Source organism: Rosa chinensis, chromosome 6, assembly GCF_002994745.2.
Source record: "Rosa chinensis cultivar Old Blush chromosome 6, RchiOBHm-V2, whole genome shotgun sequence".
In the NCBI taxonomy this organism is placed as follows: Eukaryota; Viridiplantae; Streptophyta; class Magnoliopsida; order Rosales; family Rosaceae; genus Rosa; species Rosa chinensis.
In genome coordinates this window covers 44,531,500-44,557,877 of record NC_037093.1, presented here as the reverse complement: position 1 = coordinate 44,557,877, position 26,378 = coordinate 44,531,500, and the positions used below count along the sequence as shown (strand labels likewise).

Below are 26,378 nucleotides of genomic sequence, written 5' to 3'. Positions count from 1 at the left end.
GTAATCTCCTCGTTTTTTTTTTCTTTAATCAAAGTTTTATTTGTCTAATTTTAAGAAGATTAGTTTCCATTCCGGTGACCGAAAGTTCTATTGGGAAGCAATAGATGTCTATTGGGGGGCAATAAACATTTCCGGCAATCTATGAGATCTTCGACGACGGCGAGGTTTTAAGAAAAGTCCGGTGGGCGGCAGCCGGTGACCGGAATCCGGCGAAAGTTGGCTGGATTCCGGGCTCCGGTGCAGTCTCTTATGGTTTCTCTCTCTTCCATTCTCTCTCTCTCTCTCTCTCTCTCTCTCTCTAAGTAACAAAGGGGTGAGGGTAAAATAGTCTTAAAAATAAACAAAAAACAAAAACAAAAAAACTTAAGGGGGTATTAGGGAAGACTTCCTTAGAGTATTTTGGGTAAGGGAGAATCAAAAAAAAACTTAATGGGATAAATGGACAAAAACCCTATTTTCAAATATCACGAGAGGGGGGCCGACACTGACCAACAACTTTAGGAATACGATTTGGCTCTTCAATACGCTAACAACCTTAGAGTTTGGTGGCGAGCAGGCTCGGCTTGACCTATTTAACCCAGTAGAACACTAAAAGTAATACTACTATGAGCACTTAGATTTGGGAGTAGTTTGACTACACCTGCACAAATTTGCACCTTGAACAAAGTCTTATAGTCAAACCATTATCTTGTGTTGACAAGTTGTTATCTGTCCAAAGTTCCAAACAAAGTAAGTCAGTTATAATGATTCACTTGCACCACCTCCCTTGGACGAGACTATACTGGGCCCTCGATCATTAAATTCAACATTCATATCCCTCAACCAAACTGAATTAGAAAACGAACAAGAAGAACAAGAACATGGAGAAGATGTGACCCAAACTTAGGGAAAAAAAATCCAGAATGATGCAAAGTTGTTAGATCAAGACCTAAGACAAGACAACGACGAATCATTCTCCAAACCCAACAGAAATCTTTGTTGAACCTAGTAAACCTAACTCGAAAAGTTGCGATATGAAGTTACTAGATTTTCAAGCCAATTTGTTCAAATAGAGGAAGAGATGGATAAAAAGCAGAGAGGTTCATCAATCCTTGTTAAGACTAGACGAAAACGTCTTGCAGTTTCAAAGAGGTCAGAACCGCTGTGCTTGTCGCCGCCTCCATTAAAGAATAGCGTTAGAGTGAGCACGAAGAGGAATGTCGCTAAAGAGAGATTAGGGTGTGGCATATTTTTTATTTATAGAGTAGACAAATTAAGTCCAATAAAGACGGTGAAAATGTTTACTACTACACATTATAGGATCCCAACAATAAGAGAAAAAGAAATTAGACTTTTGAGGGCAATTGGATATGTTGCCGTGGGTGGTCCAGTGTAGCACTTGCCACATCTTTCCTGGCTAGGTGGCACACATTCGCAGCAGTTACAACATGTCATGCAGGTAGTCATGCATGTTCTCTATCTTGAATCACTAGTAGGCCTCATCAAAAAGCCCGCGGATCAAGTGGGCCGATGGAGCCCTGCCGATCCTGAGGGCCAAAAGCCCTTCCCTGCCCGTCAAAAGCCCGCAAAAAACCCGACCAGGCCTATGAAGCCCACAAACAAAAAATATTATATAAATAACACAGAAACTGTTGTGCAGAATATCTAACTTCGCTGAATTACTGGGAACTGCTCGAACGGAATTAGGAGTTGTACCCTATATGCACGGAAAGCCCAATGTGTCTAGTTTTTTAGGAATTTTATAGTTTGCAATTTCAACTTTTCTAGAATGAGTTATGGAAATTTAAGTGAAGGAAGTTCAGTTTGAACGAGAATCTGCAACACATAAACTGTTGTGCAGAACACCTAACTTCGCTGAATTACTGGGAACTGCTCGAATGGAATTAAGAGCTGCACCATATATGCACGGAAATCTCCATGTGTCTAGTTTCTGATAAATTTTACGGTTTGTGATTCTGACTTTTCTAGAATGAGTTATGGAAATTTAAGTGAAGACAGTTTTGCTTCGACAGGAATCTGCAACATCTTTTACAAGTTCATGTCTAGAACCGTACTTCGCTGAATTACTGGGAGTGTCTCTGATAGAATTAGGAGATGTACTCTATATGCATGGAAAGCCCCATGTGTCTAGTTTCTGAAGAATTTTACGGTTTGCGATTCTGACTTTTCTAGAAGGAGTTATGGCAATTTAAGTGAAGGCAGTTCAGCTTGGACGAGAATCTGCAACATCTTTTACAAGTTTATGTATAGAAGACCCAACACATATATTTGGAAATCTTCAGTGTGCCACATCATCATTATATGTGTATGTGTCTCTTTCTGTGAGTGTGAATTTGTTGTAATTTGGCTTATGGTGAAATTGGACATTCTCATACTTCTATACAGACTATGTACCTATATATTCTATATGTCATGACTATGGTTGACCGATTCGATCGGATTCGAAAATATGGTGAAATTGGCTAAATTTTTTACCACACTCATAATTTATTGTAATAATCATATCCAACGGTTGGTTTTTCCATTTTCTTTGAATTGATAGAGGTTGCCCTTTGGAAGGTATGATATATAAATATAGGTTTATAAGAGTAACTAAGTTTGACATAGTTGATCGAATTCGAAACGAGAACCAAATTGGTTGGATTTTCTACAACCACCACAAAACATTACAATCTCTCCATCGAGCGGTTGATTTCTCCGAATTCATTTTCCATTTCATGGTTGTTTTAGAATGAACCTCAACAATTTAAATGCAATGTACAAGTTATATAACTTTAGGAGGCAAATTGGTATATACCAACGTATTTGTAATTAAAATTGAAATTTTTATCTTATGTCCACCCACATCCATCGATGGAATATTTACAGACGTGATGTGAAAAAATAAGCACATTTCGCAGTCATCATGCCATCGGTCAACTAAGAAGACATACAAGTGATGACGGTTGACCAATTCGATCGGATTCGAAAATATGGTGAAATTGGCTAAATTTTTTACCACACTGATAATTTATTGTAATAATCATCCAACGGTCGGTTTTTCCATTTTATTTGAATTGATAGAGGTTTCCATTTGGAGTGTATGATATATAAATATAGGTTTATAAGAGTAACTAAGTTTGACCTAGCTAATCGAATTTGAAACAAGAACCAAATTGGCTGAAATTTTTACAATCACCATAAAACATTACAATCTCTCCATCGAGCAGTTGGTTTCTCCAAATTCATTTTCCACTTCATGTTTGCTTTAGAATGAACCTCAACAATTTAAATGCAATGTATAAGTTATACAACTTTAGGAGGCAAATTGGTATATACCAACGTATTTGTAACTAAAATTGAAATTTTTATCTTATGTCCACGCAAATCCATCGATGAAATATTTACAAACGTGATGAAAAAAAATAAGCACGTTTCACAGTCGTCACGCCATCGGTCAACCAAGAAAACATACAAATGACTACGGTTGACCAATCCGATCGGGTTCGAAACTACGGTGAAATTGACTAAATTTTTAACCACACGCATAATTTATTGTAATAATCACATCCAACTATCGGTTTTCCCATTTTCTTTGAATTGATAGAGGTTACTCTTTGGAATGTATGATATATAAATATAGATTTATAAAAAAAATTAGTTTCTTTAAATATTTATTATAAATAAAGCCCACAAGGCCCATCCCAAAAAAGCCCGCAAGGCCCGGCCATGCCCGACCTGCCATTATTTAAAAATATAGTAAGGCCCGGCCCGTTGACGAGGCCGACTTGAATGCAACGCGCACCTCTGGTCCTCTTGTCAATGGAATGGTCTCCCCCCCCACCCCAAAAAAAAAAAAACCAAATTTTCTACTTGCTTCTCGTTCATTTTCTTAGAGGGGTTAGAGCTTGAATCTTATTATTGTGTACATTTGTCCATCTTATTAATAATAAAATAGGGTTGGCCGTGTAACTTTTCTTGTAATATCTATGAGTTAGTATTACTTAGTTTTATAAATATATATATATATATATATATATTTATAGAAAAAGGTTAGCCAAATATTGTATTTCATAAACAGTACCAAAACGACACACTCCTATGAGTCCTCAATATATAATAATTTTATATATTTATTACAAAAAAAAAAAACAAGCAAGCAAATGTAAATCTATTATACTAATTAAACAGTTATATTAAGCTACATAACATTTACTACAATAATTTGCAATGACTTAATTATTCTCAATCTTATTATTTGATTCACAATGCTCTTATTAGTTGTGGAGACTAGGTTCAAGCAATGGAGACATGGAGTTATGGACTGTGAGCGTCACCGCCACTGATGGTGTCCATTACATCTTTCTGAAAGCAGAATGTAGTATATAATGTTAAACCGCATCTAATTCCACCAATTTAATTGTATCATCAAAAATGAATTTAGCCTTTGTATCCACAAATTCAAATACATAAGTTGATTATGGGAGAGAAAAAAAAAAAACTAAAGAACAATAGAACAAAGAAGAATTTAGAGGGGAATGATTTAGGGAAGAATTATGGAATCTGTAAAATAGAGAATCTGTTGGAGTTGGAGCAGAATTTTTTTTGGAGACTTTAATTTTTGCTTCCCTATAATAGAGAAATTATAGGGAAACTGTTTGAGTTGATCTTAGCTTATTTATTACTGCATCAGTTACTAGCATATCCTTATGATAAAGAGAATTCAATACTACGTAAATCCGTACCCCCACTTCTTTGCCTGCCTCTTTGGCCGCTGCTTTGGCTTCTTGTTTGGCCGCTTCTTTGGCCGCTTGCATGGCCGCTTGCCTCAACCAATTGATCAACGACCCTAGTTGTTTCTGGTCACCGTAAACCTATAAAGAAAATGAAATCAATAAACTCCAAACTTACCAAGATATATATATATATATATATATATATATATATACACATATATATGGAATTAATTGAAATTAGTAATAGGAAAAAATGCACCAACAGTGTTTGGAGACTCTGAGGACTATCAAAATGATACCTGGATTTTCAAATGTATCAATGTGATACCCGAACTTCTATTTTGTTGTCAATGTCGTACCTATGACAACTTTCCGTCACGGTGCTGTTAATTCTGACCACGTGTGACACACGTGGGGTGCAAAATGAGGGCAAAAATGACTTTTTCTCTCCATCAAATTTTGAATGAATTAATTCAAAATTAAAAATAAAAACTGAATAATTATTACATTAAAAATAAAAGTAGAATAAATTTTTTTGCTTTGTTCTATTACCCAATCCAATACATTCTGACCATGAATCAAAAATCAAAACTTCCCTGACCATGAAATTCAAAGAAACCTATTCATTATGATCTACTTCAATTTGGATTTGGATTCTTTAGGAATATATTAGAGCTAATTCAAATTTCATTTGGATTTGGATACCCACTGAATCTCCACCCGAAACTCCATCTCCAAATCTAGCTTAGCCACCTTTCCTCCTCCACGACCACTCCCACCTTAGTGACAGTGATCAAGATGAAATATTTGAACCTAGCAATTCTTCATGTTCATCCTCTTAAACCCAGCAAAAATGCCCAAAAAAAAAAATCCTAGCAATTGTTCATGTTCATCTTCTTAAACCCAGCAAACCCACTTGAGCTTTCGAAAGAAGAGAGACTGATGTGGGATTGAGCTTCAATTTGGAAGAAACCCATTCTAGCCATTGATCTCAAATTAAACCAACAATCAAGAGGGTGAAATAGCACTAGATATTCATCATCATCATCATCCGAGTATTAGGATAAGTTTTCAGAGAATGCAGGGCTAGCTAAATCTAGAGATAATTAACACAAGTCAAATATCAGTCCAAAAGTACAATGGTAACAGGGTAGGATTAGAAAACTGATCAACTTGTTGGAATAGCTAACATAACCCAACCCCAAACTATCAAAATCCGAAAGGAAATCCACTCATAAAAGCTCAACTAACTTTCCTGGGAAGGAAATAGCAAATTTTTCAAATGAAGTACAAAAGCTGCTTGCTTGAAAGTTGAATCATCAGTAGCTGTTTGAACCAATATTTGGCAAGGCTCACGTGGCAGATAGGTGGGCCCGACCCACACAGCGTAATGAATATCCGCGGCTAATTAGCTGCTGCACATTAAAGATTTACAAAGTTGATTCTCAATTAGCCGCGGCACATTAAATGTTTATTGTCAAATTTATGACCAAAGATAACGTGTGCAGAGAACCGTTATTAGATCGGGAGAGACCAAATGAATCAGGCATAGTGAATGGCCGCGGACCCACAAGTCATAATGAATGACCGCGGCTAGTTAGCCGCGACACGTCAAAGAGGTTGATTGTCAGGAGAAACGTTACCGAAGTTTGGGGCAATTAACTTGAATGAGCATCAGGAGGTGTTATTGCCAATCATCAGTTACAAGACCTGATTGATTGCTCATAATAAAATTAATCATTGATAACGATATCACAAACATGAATACTGTTCTATTTGTAATCAATGCAGTCTTAACTGTAAAGGCTGAGATTGTTTCTTTTCCTTCATTCAGTAGTTTAGCTTCACTATAAAAAGGACCATAGGATTCATTGTTAGAGGTCCTCGACCAAACGCTTTACGCGATTACTCAAATTTTATCTCAATACATTTCAACATTTCAGCAAAACTTATCAATCTTTACGTGTTTATCTTATCGCTTTCTTTACTGGTATTTATCTTTCCTGCACTTTACTTTGTTGCTCTTTACATTCAAGCAGTTTATCTTCCTGCACTTTTATTTTCTGTCGTTTACTTTACGTTATTTACTTTGTACAAAATATAAAATCACAAAAAAAGAATCACTTTCACCTCAATCACCGAGTTACACAGCACGAAGACTGCGGCTAGTTAAGGCCGATCCGTGCTAAAGTCCTTTCATTCAAGGCAGAGAGAACCCCGCGGCCGAGATCGATCCTTCCTCGGCCCACAATCAACTGATCAGAAGTCACATCAGCGCAAGATCTACAATCTACAACAAAACCTCGCTCGGCCTACCAGCCGCGAGTTGGCACGCCCGCGCACACGTCACCACTCCAGAAGGACACGTGTAAGCCAAAGAAGACCTCGGCCCAGTGACACGTGGCCGAGACGATTTTTGAGCGAACAGTAGCAAAGCAAAGCAAAACAGAAAGAAACAAATTTGGTTGAACCAACAATCAAGAGGGTGATTTTGGTGCACAACGTGGTTGAGGGAGAATAGAGGGGAGAGAGACCAGTAGGAGGCCTCTTGAATCACTCTCACCCACCTACCTAAATTCAAATCCGGACAATCCGATCCAAACCAAGGTCAGCGAACAAGAACTATCACTCGGCCCCAAATTCGAACTCCAATCGAAATCCGACTTCAATCCCGCCGTCGCTCAACACGCCGCTTTAGTCCAATCCAACGCCAAGCCAGCGACTATGATCAGAACCCCGAGCGGTAGTCGGAGCCGCAATCCCGCTTTGAGTACTGTCAAAGTTTACAGAGAACCCAATCCATATCCAAATCCAAATCCAAATCCCAATCCCAATTTCCCAATTTCAATTTCAATTTCGTCTTCCAAAATGAATGACAGATGATGGAGGTCAATGGAGTGCGCCGCCGATCCTTTCGTCGAGGTCAACTGCGTCGGCGCCGTGTGCCTGAAATCAAGGAGTATTGAGGTGTTGTTGTGGGAGGAATCGGCGAGAGAAGTCACTCTTTTTAGAGAGTGGTTGATCGAGGGGAGAGGAAGAAGACGAGAGGTGGAGGGGTAAAAAAAAATTAATTAAAAGAATTAAAGGTAAATAGATCATTTTTATTAAAAAAATGTAAAATGTTTTTACCAAAAAATAAATAAATTAAAATGTCAGTTATATGGGCAAATCAATCTTTTTACCTTCATTCTGTACCTCACGTGCCTCACATGTGATAAATTTAACAGAGCCGTGACGGAAACTTGACGTGGGTACGATATTGACAGCAAAATAGAAGTTCAGGTATCACATTGATACGTTTGAAAGTCCAGGTATCATTTTGACAGTCCTCAAAGTCTCTAGACATTGTTGGTGCATTTTTCCCTTAGTAATAATAAGAATATGAGAACAACAACAATAAAACAATGGCATTAGCAACAATCAATTAGAATATATATATATATATATATATATATATATATGTATATGTACATGAGTACATGTCTTATATAGTAATGTAGTAGACGCTAACCTTATCTACGGGAAGTGGTGGAGTGTGTAAGTCGCTGGGAGTTGGTGTCTGAAATCACACACATAGATGTTTTAAAGTTCATGTAGTATCACCATCCCTAATTTAAAGTTATATACAACCATATATATAAAAATGTACCTTCGGCTTCTTGGCCTTTTCGTTCTCAAACTCATCAGCTGAAACCTACAGAGACAAGAATGCCATATATTATTGAATATATGAAAGTGAAAGTACTAATTAAAGAGAAAGTGCATGTACGTGTCCCTTTGTGTACACACATGAAAATAACTAATGTATGAGTTACCCTTGTAGTAACTAAGAGAATGGCGAAGAAGAAGAAGAGCACAGTTCTGAAGACCATTTTTGTACTCTGTCGCATCTAAATTGCTACAAATAAAACAATAGCAAATGATTGTAGTCGCAGCAGAACAAAAATCTAATGTGGTATAAATAGTGTCAAAATTAGGTAATTCCTTGCATAAACACTACCAGTGGTTATGTTTCTATAGTCATATAGATGCATGTGGATATCACATGGCAAGCATTGAACCCTATAGTCAAAATTAGCTTAAATGGACATGATAGAAAGAAAAAGCATTTGCAAGCGTTTCGAAGTAATTAGTATAGGACCTAGAATTGAAAGGTATCAAACGAAAATGCTTGAATTGGTCAAAATGGAAAACTTGCATGTGTAAGTTCAGTCCTATTTAAGTAGAGCAAATGCCTAAGGACCCATCCTCAGTAGATTGAGAAAAGGAAAGATGAAAAGCAAAAGGACTAAATTTTGCTGTCTACCTTGTACTTTTAGGGTTTCATCAGTTCAATCACTCGACGGAGATGTATAAGTGTTTTTCGGTGACTACTGGACATGTTATTGTATTTCAGAGATAATTCATTAATACTACTTTTAGGGTTTCATCAGTTCAGTCCCTCAATGGAGATATATCAGTATTTTTCGGTGAGTACTGGACATGTTATACAATCTCAGAGATAATTCATTAATACGAGGGTAAGATATGAGGTTTACCCCAACAACTTAATCCATGATCTCGATCCTTTCACTTCTTAAAGATTCGGGAGGTCAATGTCTTAACTTATAAGCTAGGTAAGTTCAGTCAGGTCTTCGCCGATGAGATCTCTTATAGTAGGCGGTGGGTGGCTAATATTTAGGCCATGGTGGCAAAACTTCACCCTTTGTTCTTAACTTCCAGTTCATTCTAAGGAAAATAGTCAATTACGGTTCATTATCTTATACAATTTGAGATATGTGGAGTATGTCTAGGATGCCCCTCGTTTTTTTTACTCATTGACTTATTCTTTTACTTTTTAACCGATCGTTATCTACAAACAATCATTAGTTTCAGCTTTTTTTTGAGAAATTTGGTTTCCAGTCATATATCTGGTCAAGTAATCTTGACACTTGGTTGTGCTTCATCCACGTCACATTTTTCCTGAAGGAGTAGATTTGTGCAGGTGTATTCCCTTATATTTGGCCCCAAAAATCTAATTTACTACAAACATGGTTTTAAAGGAACTATTGGGCCGCCATTAGAATCACCTAACAGGAAAGAGATGCGAGCTTATCCTTGGAAACAAAAGCAAGCCCAAAATAGTGTTGGAGAATGTGGGAGGGACTCCCACATCTAAGAAAAGGTTTAAGGCACTTGTCCTGATAAGTGTTCCCTTTGAACACTTGTTAAGAGAGAGTGGAAATGCCCAATGGGTGGAGGCAAACGCTACTGTGTAAATAATATATATATATATATATATATATATATATTCTCAGGTGCAGACGTCCGTATCAAAATTTCGGTACGGATTTCCGGTTTTCACCTACTTTCCTAAAAACTGAACGGTTAAGATGTGAAAATGTGATCGGAAAGTGGGGGAAAACGGGAAACCCGTACCGTTTGCAAGGAACAGATGTCTGCACCGTAGCCGGACTCTATATATATCAAAGATGGGCCTTGGGCCAAAACTTATCCTCTGTTCTAACAATCTAAGACAGAAATTTATCATACAATGGACCAATCAATTGTTGTTGGTGTCAAATCCCACATTGAGAAGCCTAAGAAATTCAAAGGTGTGGATTTCAAAAGATGGCAGCAAAAGATGTTGTTCTACTTGACAACGTTGAACTTGGCCCAAGTCATTACTTCTGAGGCTCCTCAAGTACCAAAAGAGGGAGACATCCCTGCTGTAACTCTTAAGGCTGTTGAAGCATGGAATCAAAGCGAGTTCCTATGCAAGAATTACATTATGAATGTCTTAGGTGATTCTTTGTATGATGTCTATTCATCATTCAAGATGGCTAAGGAGTTATGGAAATCCCTCGATAAGAAGTACAAATCTGAGGTTGCAAGTGCCAAGAAGTTCATCATTGGTAGGTTCCTGAACTTTAGGATGAACGACACCAACTCTGTTGTGAAGCAAGTGGAGGAAATCCAGATCATTGTTCAAGAGTTAGATGATGAAGGTATAGGCCTAAACGAGACTTTTCTTGTTGGTTCAATCATTGAAAAATTACCCCTTCTTGGAAGGATTTCAAAATATATCTTAAGCATCTAACTGAAGATATGAACCTTGATGAGTTTATTCTCAAACTTCATGTGGAAGAGGATCACTGCAAGAATGAGAAATATGATATGAAGCAAAAGTCAATGTAGTTGAAGGCAGCACCTCCAAGACTAAGTTCCCTCACAATCAAAAGAAGAAGGGGAAGGCTGCTGCCAAAAGAGCATTCACTGCCTTAAAGGCAAATACTTTCAAGAAGAAAATTCAAGGTGGCTGCTGGGTGTGTGGGAAGCCTGGTCATAGAGCCAAGGATTGCCGATTTGCCGCCACAAGAAGGAAGGGAATTCTAGAACTTCTAACCAAGCAAATATGGCAGAAGATCAGTTTGTTGTTGTTGTGTCTGAGGTCAAACTAATGACTAATACTAATGAATGGTGGGTTGACACAGGTTCAACAAGGCATGTGTGTGCTGAAAAGAACATGTTTGCTATATATGAACAAGTATCAGGTGGAGAAAATCTGTACATGGGAATGCTAATACTACTGCTATTGAAGGAAAGGGAAATGTGGTTCCCAAACTCACTTCCGGAAAAGAACTCACACTCACTAATGTGCTGCATGTTCCTGAGATTTGAAAGAATCTAATTTCTGGTTCCCTTCTTAGCAACAAAGGCTTGAAGTTAGTATTTGAATCAGATAAGTTTGTACTTACCAAGGGTGGGATGTATGTAGGAAGGAGCTACCTTATGAGGGGGCTTTTCAAAGTTAATGTACTACCTACTATTAATAATAATAGTGCAAGCAATAGCACTGCTTCTATCTACTTACTTGACTCCTTTAATTTATGGCATGCTAGACTAGGCTATGTTAATCATCGCTTATTGAAAAGAATGGTGAATTTGGGACTGTTTTCTAAGTGCAATCCTAATGATAGTGATAAACATAAATGTGAGATCTGCATTGAATCAAAGTATGCAAGCACTCTTATAAATCTATTGAAAAATCCAATGAAGTACTTGGATTGATTCATAGTGACCTTTGTGATTTTAAATCAACTCCAACTCGTGGAGGAAAGAATTACTATATATCATTCATTGATGATTGCAGCAAGTTTTGCTGTGTCTATTTGATAAATAGCAAGATGAAGCTTTGAATATGTTCAAGATATACAAAGCAGAAGCGGAAAATCAATTAGACAAGAGAATCAAAATTCTAAGATCAGACCGAGGTGGTGAATACGAATCTAATGAGTTTTTTGAATTTTGTTTTATACATGGAATTGTGCATCAAACAATTGCACATTATACCTCAATGAAAAATGGGTTGCTGAACCTAAAAATAGAACATTGAAGGATATGATTAATTCCACGTTGACCAGTTTAGGTGCACTACACAATCTGTGGGGTGAAGCACTCCTTGCTACAAACACAATTGTTAATAGAATTTCTTATAAAAAGAGTGAACAATCTCCCTATGAAATCTGGAAAGGAAGATTGCCTACATATAAAACTATGAAAGTGTGGGGTTGTCTTGTAAAGGTTCAAATTCCTCTTCCAAATAGGCAAAAGCTTGGACCAAAAACGGTGGATTGCGTGTTTATTGGTCATGCAAATAATAGTGCTGCATATCAGTTTTTGGTTCACAAATCTAAAAATGTGGAAACACAAGTAAACACTATCATTGAGTCTGCTGAGGCTGAATTCTTTGAGGATATATTTCCATTCAAAGATAGATCATGTACTAGCAGAAAACGAGTACATGAAGATGAAAGAATACTTGCCGAAAATAATGAAAATGATGCATGTACTTCTAAGGTTCATGATCAAGATTTGGAACCACGAAGAAGTAAAAGAGCAAAGGTTGCAAAAGATTTTAGACCAAACTTTATGACGTTTATAACTAAAGAAGAACCTCAAACATACAAGGCTGCAATTGAGTCATCAGAAGCACCCTATTAGAAGGAGGCAATTCAAAGTGAAGTAGAATCCATTAAGAATAAAAATACATGGAAATTGGTTGATTTACCACCTGGAAATAAACCAATTAGATACAAATGGATATTCAAAAAGAAACTAAGACCAGATGGTACCATTCACAAATATAAGGCTCGGTTAGTAGCAAAAGGGTATCGTCAAAAAGAAGGTCTTGAGTTCTTTGATACTTACTCTCCTGTCACTAGAATTACTTCCATCTGAATGTTAATAGCAATTGTTGCTATATATAATCTGGAAATACATCAAATGGATGTCAAAACGGCATTTTTAAATGGTGGATGTCAAAACGGCATTTTTAGAGGAAGAAATTTATATGAAACAACCTGAAGGGTTCATATTCAAAGGTCAAGAGAAGAAAGTTTGCAAACTTGTATGGACTTAAACAAGCCTCAAAACAATGGCATGAGAAATTCGATAATTCAATGATGTCTTATGATTTTTCCATAAACGAATTTGACAACTTTAAGCAAATCAAAAATACTTATGTGATTGTGTGTCTATATGTGGATGACATGCTAATAATGGAACCAACAAAGACATCATTAACTCCATAAAGAAGATGCAAAATTCTAGTTTTGATATGAAAGATATGGGGTTAGCCAATTAATTCTTGGAGTGGGAATTCTATGAAATTTTGATTGTTATATTCAAACCCAAAATAGTTGAGGGTAAAATAGTTATTTGTTGTTAAATTGTGTATGTGAGACAAAAATTTGTTGATGGAGTAAGTGAGATAATTTTGGTTGATTTTGGAGCTTTGGGTCAAGGACCCTAATAAAAATTCTATTAAAGAACAAAATCTAAATTAAAAATTCAATAATAAAAATCCAAAACTAATATTCAAAAACCAAAATCTACATAGATTCAAAGTGATCATCAATCACCAATGCTAGTTTAATATGGTAGTATTAAAGGTTAGAGAATAAGAGATTGAGAGAGATGATCAAAGGAATTGTTGGTATGCACGTACATACGTCCTAGGCACAAGTATCGGAAGCACAAGACTCGTATCGCCAATATAAGAAGTAAGTAAAGCCCCCAGTTGGCGATCCCGATATGTCACGGGGCGATATTGGGATCCCGAGCGTCCCACACCGAAAGAAACAGAGCCAGACTCCCACAAATGTGCTACTATAAGGGCATCTCCAACAACCCAAAGAGGTAACTGTTTACTATCACTTTCCATTATCATTATCTTATAACGATACTGACTTAGGCATCAGAGCGTTGCAGGCCGGCACACTCGGTCTTCCCTCTGACCTTCGTCTGTTTGTATAGGGATGTCACTTGGTTGGTTCGAATCAGTTATAGGTATTACCAACTTCAAAATCAAAACTTTCGATTTCAAACTTGAGCTACCAATTACCAACTAAAATTTTCGGTTTTTAATCATAACTACCAAATTCGGTATTACCAACTTTAGAACAACTAATTCTTTGTAATTAAAATTAGAACGAACAAAACTAAGTTATTCAATTTTATAGTCGTAAACTTTGTACTCATCTCATAATTATAGCTTTCTTTTGTATATATGACATCAAGTTTGAGTTATTTTTAATAAAACTAGGTTATTTAACCATCTTTGACTAGGTTACTTAAAATACATGTACTGTTAATGTAGTATATGTAGTAATGTTCATACTATTATGAAATTTTTTATGTTTATTTCTTAATATACATGTATGTGTATTGAAAACCATAGTATATAAAGCTAATATTTAGATAATCGGTAGATTCGGTATTTACCAAAACCAAACCAACTTTTTCGGTATTTTTCGATTTCGGTTTTATCGGTCTCGGTTACCAAAAAATTGGTTTACCAAACTTAAAACATCGGTTGGTATTCGGTTGGTTTGGTAATTACCAAACCAAGTGTCAGCCCTAGTTTAGTAGATAAACAAGACCGATAGCAATAGTAGAATACCACGACATCCCGTGTTTAGCTGGACTTGACCCCTCTCGAGAGAGTTGAAGCAGGAATTATAGCTATTATATACTAGGGTTCTAGGCTTTTGGGTCTTAGATTCAGTATGATAGTATATCATTTGAGAATAAAATTATAATTGGAGATTTAGAACTCACTTTTTTTTTTTTGGATTGATTTAAAACTTACTTACAACAAACTAGACAAATAAATATATATTTATTATGTATATAAATTTAAAACTTTTCCCTATTATATTTAAAAAAATACTGGTCGATTTGGATTCCGCAGTTGAAGCACAAGAGAAACCAACCCAACCCAGTACATAAATGGTTTAGTAGGTACTAGACCGGCTTTCAATTTTCAAAGTTAAAAAATCTTAACCCAACCATATTTATCGGTCAGTTTGGCCGGTTTGTACCCTATTTTACACACCTGTACTTGAGAGAAAATTTGGAGGTCCTCCCAATAGAAACTTTCTATTAGAAACAGATTTAATTTTATATAAGTTGACAAAGTTTGTTGATAATTTAAAAAGGGAAAATCGTCCGTATAGTACCTGACCTTTTCCCCATTCTAAACTTTAGTACCTCACGTTCAGAAAATATCAAAACGGTACCTGAGATTCTGACCCCGACCGAAGAAGGGTATCTGGAGCCATTAGCTCCGTTACAGAAACTGTTAGTTGGAGGATATTTTCGTCTTTTTATGTCTTAATAGTTAATACATTATTTTTTTTTCTCTCTCTCTCTCTCTCTCTCTCTCTCTCTCTCTCTCTCTCTCTCTCTCTCTCTCTCTCTCTCTCTCTCTCTCTCTCTCTCGTCCTTATTCAAACCCAGCAAATCCAGAAATATGCCATCAACAATTTGGTGGAAGAAACATGCCATCAACAACCGCCTCCGACCTAGAAATCTCGTCGGACCCAACTTCGACACCCGGCTAGTTGCATCTTTATATCATTGATTGGTTTTCAATCAAGTAGAAGAGGGGATTTGTTTGCTCCATCTTTGAATCGGAAAGCACATGGCAATGACCTCCATGGCATCCAATCCCTTTTTGTTATGCAAATCTCGCCTTGCTCTTTTACTAATTACAACAAGAGGGGATTCCCACTTAGACTTTAGTTGTTACTTCAATTCCATTTCAACAACCCATCAACGGGGACTACCTGGAACAAGAGTTCAATGGCCATTGCAGAATGGAGCTTTGATCAAGAACACCGCCAATGATTCGATGCTTTCATAATTCTATGGTTTCCTTTGAAATCTTTTGGGCATTCTTTTCAGCAAATCATAATTCGATGCTTTCATAGTTTTATATTCTGAATTATGATTTCATAGATCTAGAATCTAGATCGCAAAGATGGAGGTTTGATCAAGATTCAAGAACACCGCCGATGAACTGACGAAGATGGAGGTCTTGAAGATTCTTGAAGACTTAACTGTGCCCTCCGTCGCAACGGCGCAGTATACCGCCCTCATGGCCTCCGTGAGTTGGATTCTAGGCTTCGAGAGGATCGATTCAGTGACTGAAAGTCTGAAACATAGACCAGATGCGCTGAGAAAATGGGATAGTTGGAATTACCGATCTGGATCTCGATCGTACCCCGTTGCGGGTCGGGCGATCAGGATCGCGGGCCACCGCCAAACCGAGCGATCCCGGCATCTCTGAGTTAAAGATTCAGGGGAATTCTTCCTCTAATGGTGGTGGTGGTGCTAATAGTAACGTTCAGAGAGCCAAGAACTTTGCTTGCAGGGCTCCCCAAGAAATTTCAGCATCCAAGACTTTGAATTGGGCAAGATCTATGGCGTTGGTTCATATTCAAAGGTTGTGAGAGCAAGGAAGAAGGATTCAGGAATTGTCTACGTATTAAAGATCATGGACAAAAAAAAAAAGAGGCAAGGGCTACGGCACTGAGCTTCTTGGGGTAGAGAAAGAAGAGGAAGTGGTCTACGACGGTACGGCACCGACTTGGGGCGCCGAAGGCGAAGCGAGTTTGGCATTCCAGTAAATATATATTTTTTAAATTATATGAAGAAAACTAAGGAAAATAAAAAATAAAGGGTAAATTGGTCATTCAATGATCAAAATATGACAGCTGTCAGCTTTCGTAACCGAGCTAACGGCTTTAGGTACCATTCTTCGGTCGGGGTCAGAATCTCAGGTACCGTTTTGATATTTTCTGAATGTGAGGTACTAAAGTTTAGAATGGGGAAAATGTCAGGTACTGTACGGACGATTTTCCCATTTAAAAAAGATGAAAGTTTAAATATCAAATTTAGATGTCTAATTAGAACCACCATTCTCATTTTCGTAGGATTCAAAATAAATCTTGCAAATTTGAATCCAGTTCTCTATGTTGGGCCAAACCCCTAAACATCAAACCAGGGATTTCATTGGGCCTGAACACCTTAGCCCTCAAGAATCTATCCCATCTTTTACTCTTTATAAATCCACCAGCTTCCTCAGTCAGCCACTGCTGACATGACACCTGAGAAGAAAATGGAGCTCCTCCTCCATCTCTGCCTATTCTCTCTTCTCCTACTCTCATCAAAACCCATCTCTGCAGAAGAAGAAGAAGACTCATCACCCATAATCTCAAGGTTCCAAAAATACCTCCAAATCAACACGGCCCATCCTAAGCCCCTGTACCAGGAAGCAGCCGATTTCATCCTCTCCGAGGCCAGCTCCCTCTCCCTCGATTCCCAGACCCTCGAGTTCGTCCCCGGCAAGCCCCTCCTCCTCCTCAAATGGCCCGGCTCCGACCCTTCTCTCCCCTCCATCCTCCTCAACTCCCACACCGACGTCGTCCCGGCCGAGCACGACAAGTGGGCCCACCATCCCTTCTCGGCCCACGTCGACCCGAGTGGGAAAATCTACGCCAGAGGCTCCCAGGACATGAAGTGCGTCGGGCTTCAGTACCTGGAGGCCATTCGACGGCTTAAGGCTTCTGGGTTTAAGCCCACTCGGACTGTTTACTTGTCTTTCGTTCCTGATGAGGAGATTGGTGGTCATGATGGCGCTGAGAAGTTTGCTGAATCTGATGTTTTCAAAGCCTTGAACGTTGGGATTGTTCTCGATGAAGGTCAGCTTCTACTTCTAGTCCTTTATGCTAAAGTCTTGGTAAAAAAGAAAAAGAAAGAAGGAGTCTTGGAGTGATGGAGTGTGAATTTCACTCTTTTGCTGATGATTGTGTGGTTTGGGTGATTTGGTGTTTTTCAAAACAGGGTTGGCCTCGCCGAGCGAGCATTACAGGGCTTTCTATGCGGAGAGGTGCCCATGGTGGCTGATCATCAAGGCTACTGGGGCTCCTGGTCATGGGGCTAAGCTGTATGACAATACTGCTATGGAGAATATATTGAAGAGCATTGAGAGTGTGAGGAGGTTTCGTGCTTCGCAGTTTGATTTGGTGAAGGCGGGTTTGAAGGCTGAAGGGGAGGTTGTCTCGGTCAATATGGCATTTTTGAAGGCTGGCACACCCAGTCCAACTGTAAGTTTACTCATTTTGGTGCTTTTTTGTGCGGGATTGTGGTGGTCAATTGTAGTTCTTAGTGTAATGGATTATTGTTCTTTAGGATCAAATCATGTTTAAAATGGTTATCTTACATGTGATTGCTGACTCTTCATGTTTAAGAGTTGCGAGGGACCCAATAAATTTTTGTTGTAGTATGCAGTACTGCATTGCAGATTCACCTAGTTCTGGACCACCATTGTAATAGGCAATTTATATTTTATGATATCAAATGGAACTGAACAGACTGTTTGCTGCATAGTCAACAGAATGGCTTGTAGGTTGTAGGTGCTATTGAAAATAGGAATGTAGGAACATAATTCCAATAGATCATCATTGGTTTGTAGAGAGCTACAATTCACATGTTAGGGGGAGTTGTGAGGCTGTGGTGCAATAAAATGTAATATGATTTTATTTCTATGGGACATAAAATGTTCAACACTGAAATTAGTATCATGTTTGAAGATGTTTCTTCTTCCCCTTTCTACCAGTCATAATATTTTCTTTCTGATGATAAATGCTCCCCCTTTTTTCTGTGCCAGGGTTTTGTCATGAATTTGCAGCCATCTGAAGCAGAAGCTGGGTTTGATATTAGGGTCCCCCCAACCGCTGATCAGGAGTCTTTGGAGAAACGGATTGCTGAAGAATGGGCGCCTTCTTCACGGAACATGACATTTAGGGTAATTAGTTCTTTGATCCTTTTAAGTAGAAATTAGTGGATACTTACCAATGGATGAGTATAATATGTGCACACCAGGATGAAAAATGCTCAAATCAATACAATTGCTATTCAATATAAAATTAGAAAGTATTGACTGAGAAATTCAATATGGTGTGGTATATGCAGTGGTTACAGTGCACTAAATTCTAGAGCCTACTGAAGATCGCTGTGATTAGAAGGATATTATACATAACATCACATCCTTGCTGATAAAATATATGGAAAAAGCTTTCCTCCTTAAACTCATATGTCATACAACCGTACAAGCGTGTTCTTGTTTCTTGCCTAAAAATTTCTGTATTTGAACTCTATGCTCTAATGCCCTGTTAAATTTGCCACAATCACTTCAAATGTATTTTGAACTGTATGCATTAGATTTAGCTTAGCCTAGCTGCATTACATCAGTGGAAAGTGAACTACCGTATGTATGGCAGTCCAAAGTTTCCATTTTCAGGCATAAATGGATTATGGTGAAGTAATATGAATAGTCTAAATCCATGCTAGTTTCTCTAATTAACGTCATAGCTTGGGCAGTTCAAGCAGAAGGTTTCTGTGCTTGATAAATCTGGGAGGCCAGTCCTTACAGCAACTGACAGTTCAAACCCCTGGTGGGCCCTGCTAGAAGAAGCGGTCAAAAAAGCTAATGGAAAACTTGGTAAACCTGAGATTTTTCCTGCTTCAACAGATGCTCGCTATTTCCGGCTACAAGGCTTGCCAGCAATTGGATTCTCTCCTATGGCTAACACTCCTATTCTGCTCCATGACCATAACGAGGTGAACAGCCAAGTTGTTTTTATTGTTTTTTGTATAGACATCCTTTGGTTGTTTTAGCTCATGCATCGAAAATTTATGTTATTCCCATTGTTCATTATCCAATTTAGCTTCTTGTAATCTGACCATTTATTTTCATTTTGTTGCAGTTTCTAAACAAAGATGAATACTTGAAAGGAATCAAGATTTATGAATCCATTATCAAATCTTATTCATCTTATGCTGAGCATGTGCCGGCGGGCTTGAGAGATGAGTTGTAGAGGAGAAACATGGTTGAATCCTTTTTGCTAGAGGACAGCATAGCGTGTTTGCCCTGTTGTAATATATTTGGAGATCAGAGTTGTGTAATACTGTAACAATAAGAGGGAAGCTGGGGGTTCACCTTTAACTATGCACACGATCTTTTTATTGTAAGCTGGTTGGTGTTTTGGTAAATAGACATGGTTTTAGTGATATAGATTGATCCCTCATGGAATTTGAGTTTCTCATTTTATCCTATGCTTTGTTCCATAATGCATCAATCAATATTAGCAATTCATTCTTGACAGAAAAACAAATGCTATTTTCCATCTTATTGCACTTGATCACAAAGAATTCTGTTGAAGAAGTTTCATGTTTGGTGGATCAAATTGAAGGGCAATCATGACAAAAACAGTTATGATCTCCCACCATTTTATGTTCACTAATAAACAGAAACCTTCTGCTGGTAGAAGGAAAAGGTGCCGTCTAAAGTTGAGGGACATTCGATGCTCATCCAAGCTTTGCAGCTTATAGTTTCTGGAAAGCTGATGAGCTGGAAAATATCTGCTAATATGAAATCCGCCATTGTTGGCATTGTCTCTATCAGCTCCAATGTCATCAAACAATTCTGTGAGAGTCCATTTTGAGCACCAACTTGGTCTTTTAGGAGGCTTCTTTTCACCTCACGTTTTACTGATATATGGGGTCAAGAGCGCTTATGAACCTCTGCTTCTCCTACCAATAATCTCCACAGGAACATACTCCATCTTGAAAATGGTGGTACCGAATGGGATCTCTTATCACAATAGTTCTCTGCTCCAACTTTGCTACAAGTTTTGCAAATACATGACAGTCTCCACAGATCCTGAGGTTTTTCCTGACCCTAACAGTCATTCCCTTAGGCGAGTTCATTATACCAAATACAATGGCCAATCTTTCACTGTGCGATAGAAGAGAAGCCTCCCTCTGTTCTCCCTCAAGATCTTGCAAAACAAAGTTCGTATCTGGAACATAACCTATTCCCATGAGTCTATCAATCAAGAAGCTTAGTTCCTTATTGATCTCTTCTATTTGTGGATGCGAGTCATCTCCCATAATAAACGCATGGATCTGTTTGTTCACTTCAATCCAACTACACCCTGGTTCTTTGGTGATTCCTCTGGCTCTCATACTCTTCCTAACTTCTGCAACATCATCCCATCTCTGAGAAATTGCATATAGATTGGATAATAATATGTAGGTTCCAGCATCATCAGGGTCCATTCTCAGAATTTGTTTGGCAGCATGTGTAGCTAGATCAACATTCCGATGAACCCTGCATGCGCCGAGCAAAGTCCTCCATGTCACTGCATCTGGTTCACATTGCATTTCTTGAATCAACCTTGCTGCCTCGTCCAGCTTCCCAGCCCTTCCAAGAAGATCAATAACACAACCATAGTGCTCTCTTCCAGGATCAATCCCGAAGAGCTGCTTCATATTCTGGAAGTAGTACCACCCCACTTCTAAAAGCCCTGCATGACTACAAGCAAACAGAACCCCAAGAACTGTGATGTAGTTTGGTTTTGTCCGCGAAACCTTCATTTCCTCGAACAACTTCAGTGCCTCTTGGCTGAAACCATTTTGAGCCAACCCTGCAATCATGGTGCTCCAAGAGATTACATCCTTCTCCACCATCCTCGTAAAAACAGCATTTGCATCTTCCAAACTTCCACACTTGCAATACATATCCAGAAGCGCATTGTTCAGAATTAAATCCGGACCATACTTCAGTGCATGAACATGGACTTGTCTCCCCAATTCCAAAAGTGCCAATGCCGTACAGGCTCTCAAGACACTTGTCAACGTCGCCTCTTCAGCTCCAAACCCTGCCCTCTTCATCCTCTTGAAAAGATCCAGCGCTTCATCGCCATCACTATTCTGCGCAAAAGCTCCAATGATAGAGCTCCAAACAACCGAATCCCCAGTCACCATCTCATTGAAAACGCCTAGCGCATTATGCAAGTCACCCAATTTCGAGTAGACATCAATCAGAGCACTCCGAACAAACACATCCGACTCTAACCCCACTTTAACAATACAACAATGCAGCTGCTTGAGATTCCCTAACCCCTCGCAAGCCCTCAAAACCGAAGAGTATGTGAAGCTATTCGGCCACACACCCTCTCTACGCATCAAAACCAAAGACTCCAATGCCTTGATGTTCATCTTGGCATGACAATAAGCTGAAATCATAGTCGTCCAGGAAATCACATTCCTCTCAGGCATTATGTCGAACAGTTGCTCTGCTTCATCCAATAGAGAAAACTTGACATACATGTTTATGAAGATGTTGATCAAAAAGGTTTGGGGGTGGTGCCCATTTGAGAAAACGTGCTTGTGGACGAGCCTGCCTTGTTGAACGGCGCGACGAGCCAGGCAGCACTTGATGAGCTCCGAGTAGGCTACTGAGTCGGCCCAGAGTCCACGTCTTTGCATAGCTTCCATGGCCGTGATGGCTCTGGGGAGGTCTCTCTGGTAGCAGAAGTGGGTGAACTGTTCGACCAGAGTCGGTGATTCTGTGACGGTGGCCATGTGAGAGCAAGAACGTGAGAGTGAGAGTGATAGTGGAGGCCATGCTTTGTATTTGAACTTGGAGACGGCTCTCATTTGAGGACAGAGAGCGGGTACTGAACTTGGAGATGGCTTTACCACTTTATTACCCAAACGCATCGTTTTAGGTACGAGAGAGGGAGAGACTAGAGAGTAAAGACCAAGGTTTTTCAATTATTGTTTTTTTTTGGTCAAAATTTTATTTTATTTTTTAATTGAAAAATTTTCTTTTTAATAAACTGCAATTACAAACTGATAACGGTCACATCATTTATTAAAAGATAAAAAACTAAAGACAAACATCAATAAACTAAGACCAAGAACTCTCACTCGAAAGAGGAGACACGAACATGTCAATAAATCTAACAATGAGGACAAGATTAAACGACTGATCGAGCCTAGGAAGCCTTTAGGTTACCCTTGACAAAGTCAAAAAAAAAAAAAAAAAAAAACAATGAGGACAAGATTAAACGACTGACCGAGCCAAATTGAACGAAATAGTAAACTGACACAGGTAACCACAATAGAGAACTTTTGGATGTGTCATCCTAAAATCTTCTAATCACTTCAACGTATATGCTGATAATGAAACAAACGGTCTTAAGCTGGAAGAAAACTTGGGTCCTATTAACCGCGGATCTGCTACTCAAATTCAGGAACCCAGTAGAATCCATGAGGACAACCCTAACTTAAAGAGCCTGAATTTATTTGACATAACTAGGACAAGTGACCACAACATAGAACTATTGGGTGAGCCACCCTACAATCTTCCAATCATATGAAGGCAGGTTGGTAATGAAACAAACGGTCTTAAGCTGGAAGAAAACTTGGGTCCTATTAACCGCGGATCTGCTACTCAAATTCAGGAACCCAGTAGAATCCATGAGAACAACCCTAACTTAAAGAGCCTGAATTTATTTGACATAACTAGGACAAGTGACCACAACATAGAACTATTGGGTGAGCCACCCTACAATCTTCCAATCATATGAAGGCAGGTTGGTAATAAGACTCACGACTTTAAGTCGCCAGAAAATAGAGTTTGATTGACAACGAACCAGTGACTCACTAGAATTAATGTCAACAACTCTAAAGTCTCAGAAATTTCAATAATTTCCGTTACATTTATACCTTTACGAGAGACAGGTGTAGGAATGTATACGAGGCAAATACCAACGTGATTCAGTTCGGTTCATATGTTTTTAAGTGATCTCAAGCCCGACTTGAGCTTAATCAACTTCGTTCTTAAAGATATAGAAGTTGCTCATCAACTCACGAGTTCAAACTCGGCTCGATTTTCCTATTAAGCCTAGTATAAGATATTTTTTTACAACACGAGCCAAACGAGTGCAATACGACCCAAGCTATAACTGTATGGAGTCCATTTACGGCCCCAAGCGGGAGAGTCCTCTTTAAGTCCATAAAACCCCAAAAGAAAGACGTGGCAGGGAAGCAAAGGAAGGTCCGAATCCATTTGTCCCCATCTTTCGGCAATCGCCGCCTAGTCGGAACTCCCGATACCTGACCCACCAGCGCAAGCAATCATGTCCATGATTGATTGAGTGAACCAGCGTCTTAGGGTTTCTTTTTCCAATTAGAATTGTGGGTTCGAGATTGGAGCTTCGAAAATGTCTCTGAGAATCAAGGTGGTGGTGGACAAGTTCGTACAGGAGCTCAAGGAAGCTTTGGATGCGGATATTCAAGACAGAATCATGAAGGAGAGGGAGATGCAGAGCTACATCGAAGAACGCGAACGCGAAGTCGCCGAGCGCGAAGCTGCTTGGAAAGCCGAGCTCTCTCGCCGTGAGGTCATTTTCCTTTTCCCTATTCCCTTTTACTGTACCGTTTTCAATTGAATCCCATTACTTGCTTGAATTTGTGTTTTTCATTCCTGGGTGTCTTCTCTTTGGGTTTGCATTGTCAAATTTCCCTGCTTTTTGTTTGTTTTAGGAACCCAGTGGTGGTTCAATTTTTTTTACAGCCATAGCCCATGGTGTTTCTTGATGCCTAATATTATTTTGTTAGATGACCGATGAAGAAATGGAGTGAGCTGTGTATTTGTCTTGAGGAGAAGTTACATTGAAATAGAGAGATAGTCACCGGAGAACTTGTGCTTTTCTTATCGACTTATAATGAACCACTGAACACTCGACTCATTTCTCATCGACTTATAAGTTGAAAGTTCTGATTTGGAACCTGGTTTTTTAGTTGCACTTCATGTTCATGACCATAACATTTTCTCTGATAAGTTGTGTAGTGGTTGCAATTTTCATTCACATCGTAATCGTTTCTGTAACAGTCTTGAGTCTAGGCTTCTTCTCAGGAAATTCAGCTAAGGCTATTTATGTGGTTGTATTCATCACTGTAATCACCATTGTTTAACAAAGTGCATGCTGTAACACTGTTTTCTGTTTTAGCCTCATAAACGTTATCTTGTTTCAGGCAGAAATTGCCAGACAAGAAGCAAGGCTGAAAATAGAGAAGGAAAACCTTGAGAAAGAGAAGAGTGTTCTGATGGGAACTGCATCAAATCAAGATAACCAAGATGGAGCTCTTGAAATCACTGTAAGTGGTGAGAAGTATCGATGTCTTAGGTTTGCCAAGGCAAAGAAATGAACGCATTAGAAAGCAGGATGAAAGAAACGAAAAAAAGAAAAGAAAAAAGAAGCTAATGCTTGCCTTGATTGTGTTATAAGTTCTACTTGCTTGGAAAGTTTTCAAACTTCATTCGTTGTATGAAAGGTCCAATTCGTGTATATCCAGGCATATAATTGGAAGCATTGCCCAAAGTCCTGTCATTTGTTTTGATTCAAAAGGGTAAGCAGGTTTTGTGTGCTCGAAAAAAAAACACTAATCTTGGCAATGATTGCATCTCAACTCCAAAATACCTTGAACCATACCTGATAAGTAGTGTAGTTTGACCGATTTGTGCTACATGATTACTTAATTAATTCCTGGATTGTTGTCACATTGCAAGTTAAAAAACTTTCAACATCTTTTTAGCTCATGCTTTGTCGGTGTGATTCGTTGAAGTTAAGTAAATGTTATGAGTGATATGGAAATGGATCGTGTGTAACTAACTTGAGTGGAATTGACTTGGAGTTTTGAGATTTTGAAGCAATATTGCATTGTTAGTGGGTTCTTTCCCCAAAGACTCAAGCTTCCTATTGATTGTAATAAGATGCATATCCAAATTTCGTTAACGATTGTCAAGTTAAAGGAAATAAAAAAAAGGAAAGAAAAACCAATCAATTAACCAATCAAACCATTGTCAAGTTGTCTTGCATCCAATAAGGCAGTGCATTCCCCCCAAAATAATAAAAAAAATATAAAAAAAAGAAAGAAAAAAAGCAGTGCATGATCGATCGATAAGTGATACCTTTGTTTTCATTTGCAGTGAACATTACATGAGGTTATGTGAATAGCACCCGGAATTTTATGGGCACTTTTTTTCGAAATTCCGGTTGTTGACTGTCATGAAAAAAGTATATGAGATTGCCCGCTTTGGCTGGTAGAAGAAAACAGACTTTGTTCAAACCTGTTCGGGAAAGAATCTGGTATAAGATTACGGGCTGGAAGGAGAAGCTGCTGTTCTCAAGCTGGGAAATAAATTCTGTTAAAATCGGTGATTCAAGCTATGCCCACCTATTATATGAGTGTGTATCGTATGCCATTGCATTTGTGTCACGAATTATCAGGACTTTTAGCTCGTTTCTGGTGGAGTCGAATGAAAGGAAAGAGTGGGATTCCTTGGTCTCAGCTGTGTCAATGTAAATTGATGTCCGACCTTATCACAACTGATGGGTTATGCAATTATCATTTGATTAATTACTAGTTCCTTCTAGTGTATTGAGGTTGATTCTATATTTTCTATTAATTTACCTCTAT

The 26,378-nt window shown here is 38.5% G+C and overlaps 4 protein-coding genes across 6 annotated transcripts; 2 read left to right on the top strand and 2 right to left on the bottom strand.

Annotated features, from left to right (window-relative positions):
• Positions 1 to 4,097: 4,097 nt before the first annotated feature.
• LOC112172152 lies at positions 4,098 to 8,651 on the bottom strand. Its single transcript, XM_040509647.1, has 5 exons — positions 8,531 to 8,651; positions 8,365 to 8,409; positions 8,227 to 8,274; positions 4,725 to 4,853; positions 4,098 to 4,344 (listed from the first exon to the last, which is right to left on the bottom strand). The coding sequence occupies exons 1-5, from the start codon at positions 8,603 to 8,605 to the stop codon at positions 4,297 to 4,299; spliced, it is 345 nt and encodes a 114-aa protein (XP_040365581.1). The 5' UTR covers positions 8,606 to 8,651; the 3' UTR covers positions 4,098 to 4,296.
• Positions 8,652 to 17,121: 8,470 nt separating this feature from the next.
• On the top strand, positions 17,122 to 20,182 carry LOC112172056 (aminoacylase-1). Of its 2 annotated transcripts, none has more exons than XM_024309222.2 (5): positions 17,122 to 17,743; positions 17,886 to 18,148; positions 18,712 to 18,849; positions 19,416 to 19,664; positions 19,811 to 20,182. In XM_024309222.2, the coding sequence occupies exons 1-5, from the start codon at positions 17,143 to 17,145 to the stop codon at positions 19,919 to 19,921; spliced, it is 1,362 nt and encodes a 453-aa protein (XP_024164990.1). In that variant the 5' UTR covers positions 17,122 to 17,142; the 3' UTR covers positions 19,922 to 20,182. The 2 variants fall into 2 exon arrangements, with proteins under 2 accessions (XP_024164990.1, XP_024164991.1); XM_024309223.2 differs by having other exon boundaries at positions 17,123 to 17,743; positions 19,425 to 19,664.
• Positions 20,183 to 20,202: 20 nt separating this feature from the next.
• LOC112172055 (pentatricopeptide repeat-containing protein At2g03880, mitochondrial) lies at positions 20,203 to 22,567 on the bottom strand. Its single transcript, XM_024309221.2, has one exon. It carries the CDS (start codon positions 22,545 to 22,547, stop codon positions 20,637 to 20,639), a length of 1,911 nt encoding a protein of 636 aa, XP_024164989.2. The 5' UTR covers positions 22,548 to 22,567; the 3' UTR covers positions 20,203 to 20,636.
• Positions 22,568 to 23,870: 1,303 nt separating this feature from the next.
• LOC112172764 lies at positions 23,871 to 26,337 on the top strand. 2 transcript variants are annotated; one of them, XM_040509517.1, is made up of 3 exons: positions 23,871 to 24,298; positions 24,933 to 25,055; positions 25,888 to 26,337. In XM_040509517.1, the coding sequence occupies exons 1-3, from the start codon at positions 24,119 to 24,121 to the stop codon at positions 25,888 to 25,890; spliced, it is 306 nt and encodes a 101-aa protein (XP_040365451.1). In that variant the 5' UTR covers positions 23,871 to 24,118; the 3' UTR covers positions 25,891 to 26,337. The 2 variants fall into 2 exon arrangements, with proteins under 2 accessions (XP_040365451.1, XP_024166002.1); XM_024310234.2 differs by lacking the exon at positions 25,888 to 26,337 and having other exon boundaries at positions 24,933 to 25,288.
• The last annotated feature ends 41 nt before the right edge of the window (positions 26,338 to 26,378 follow it).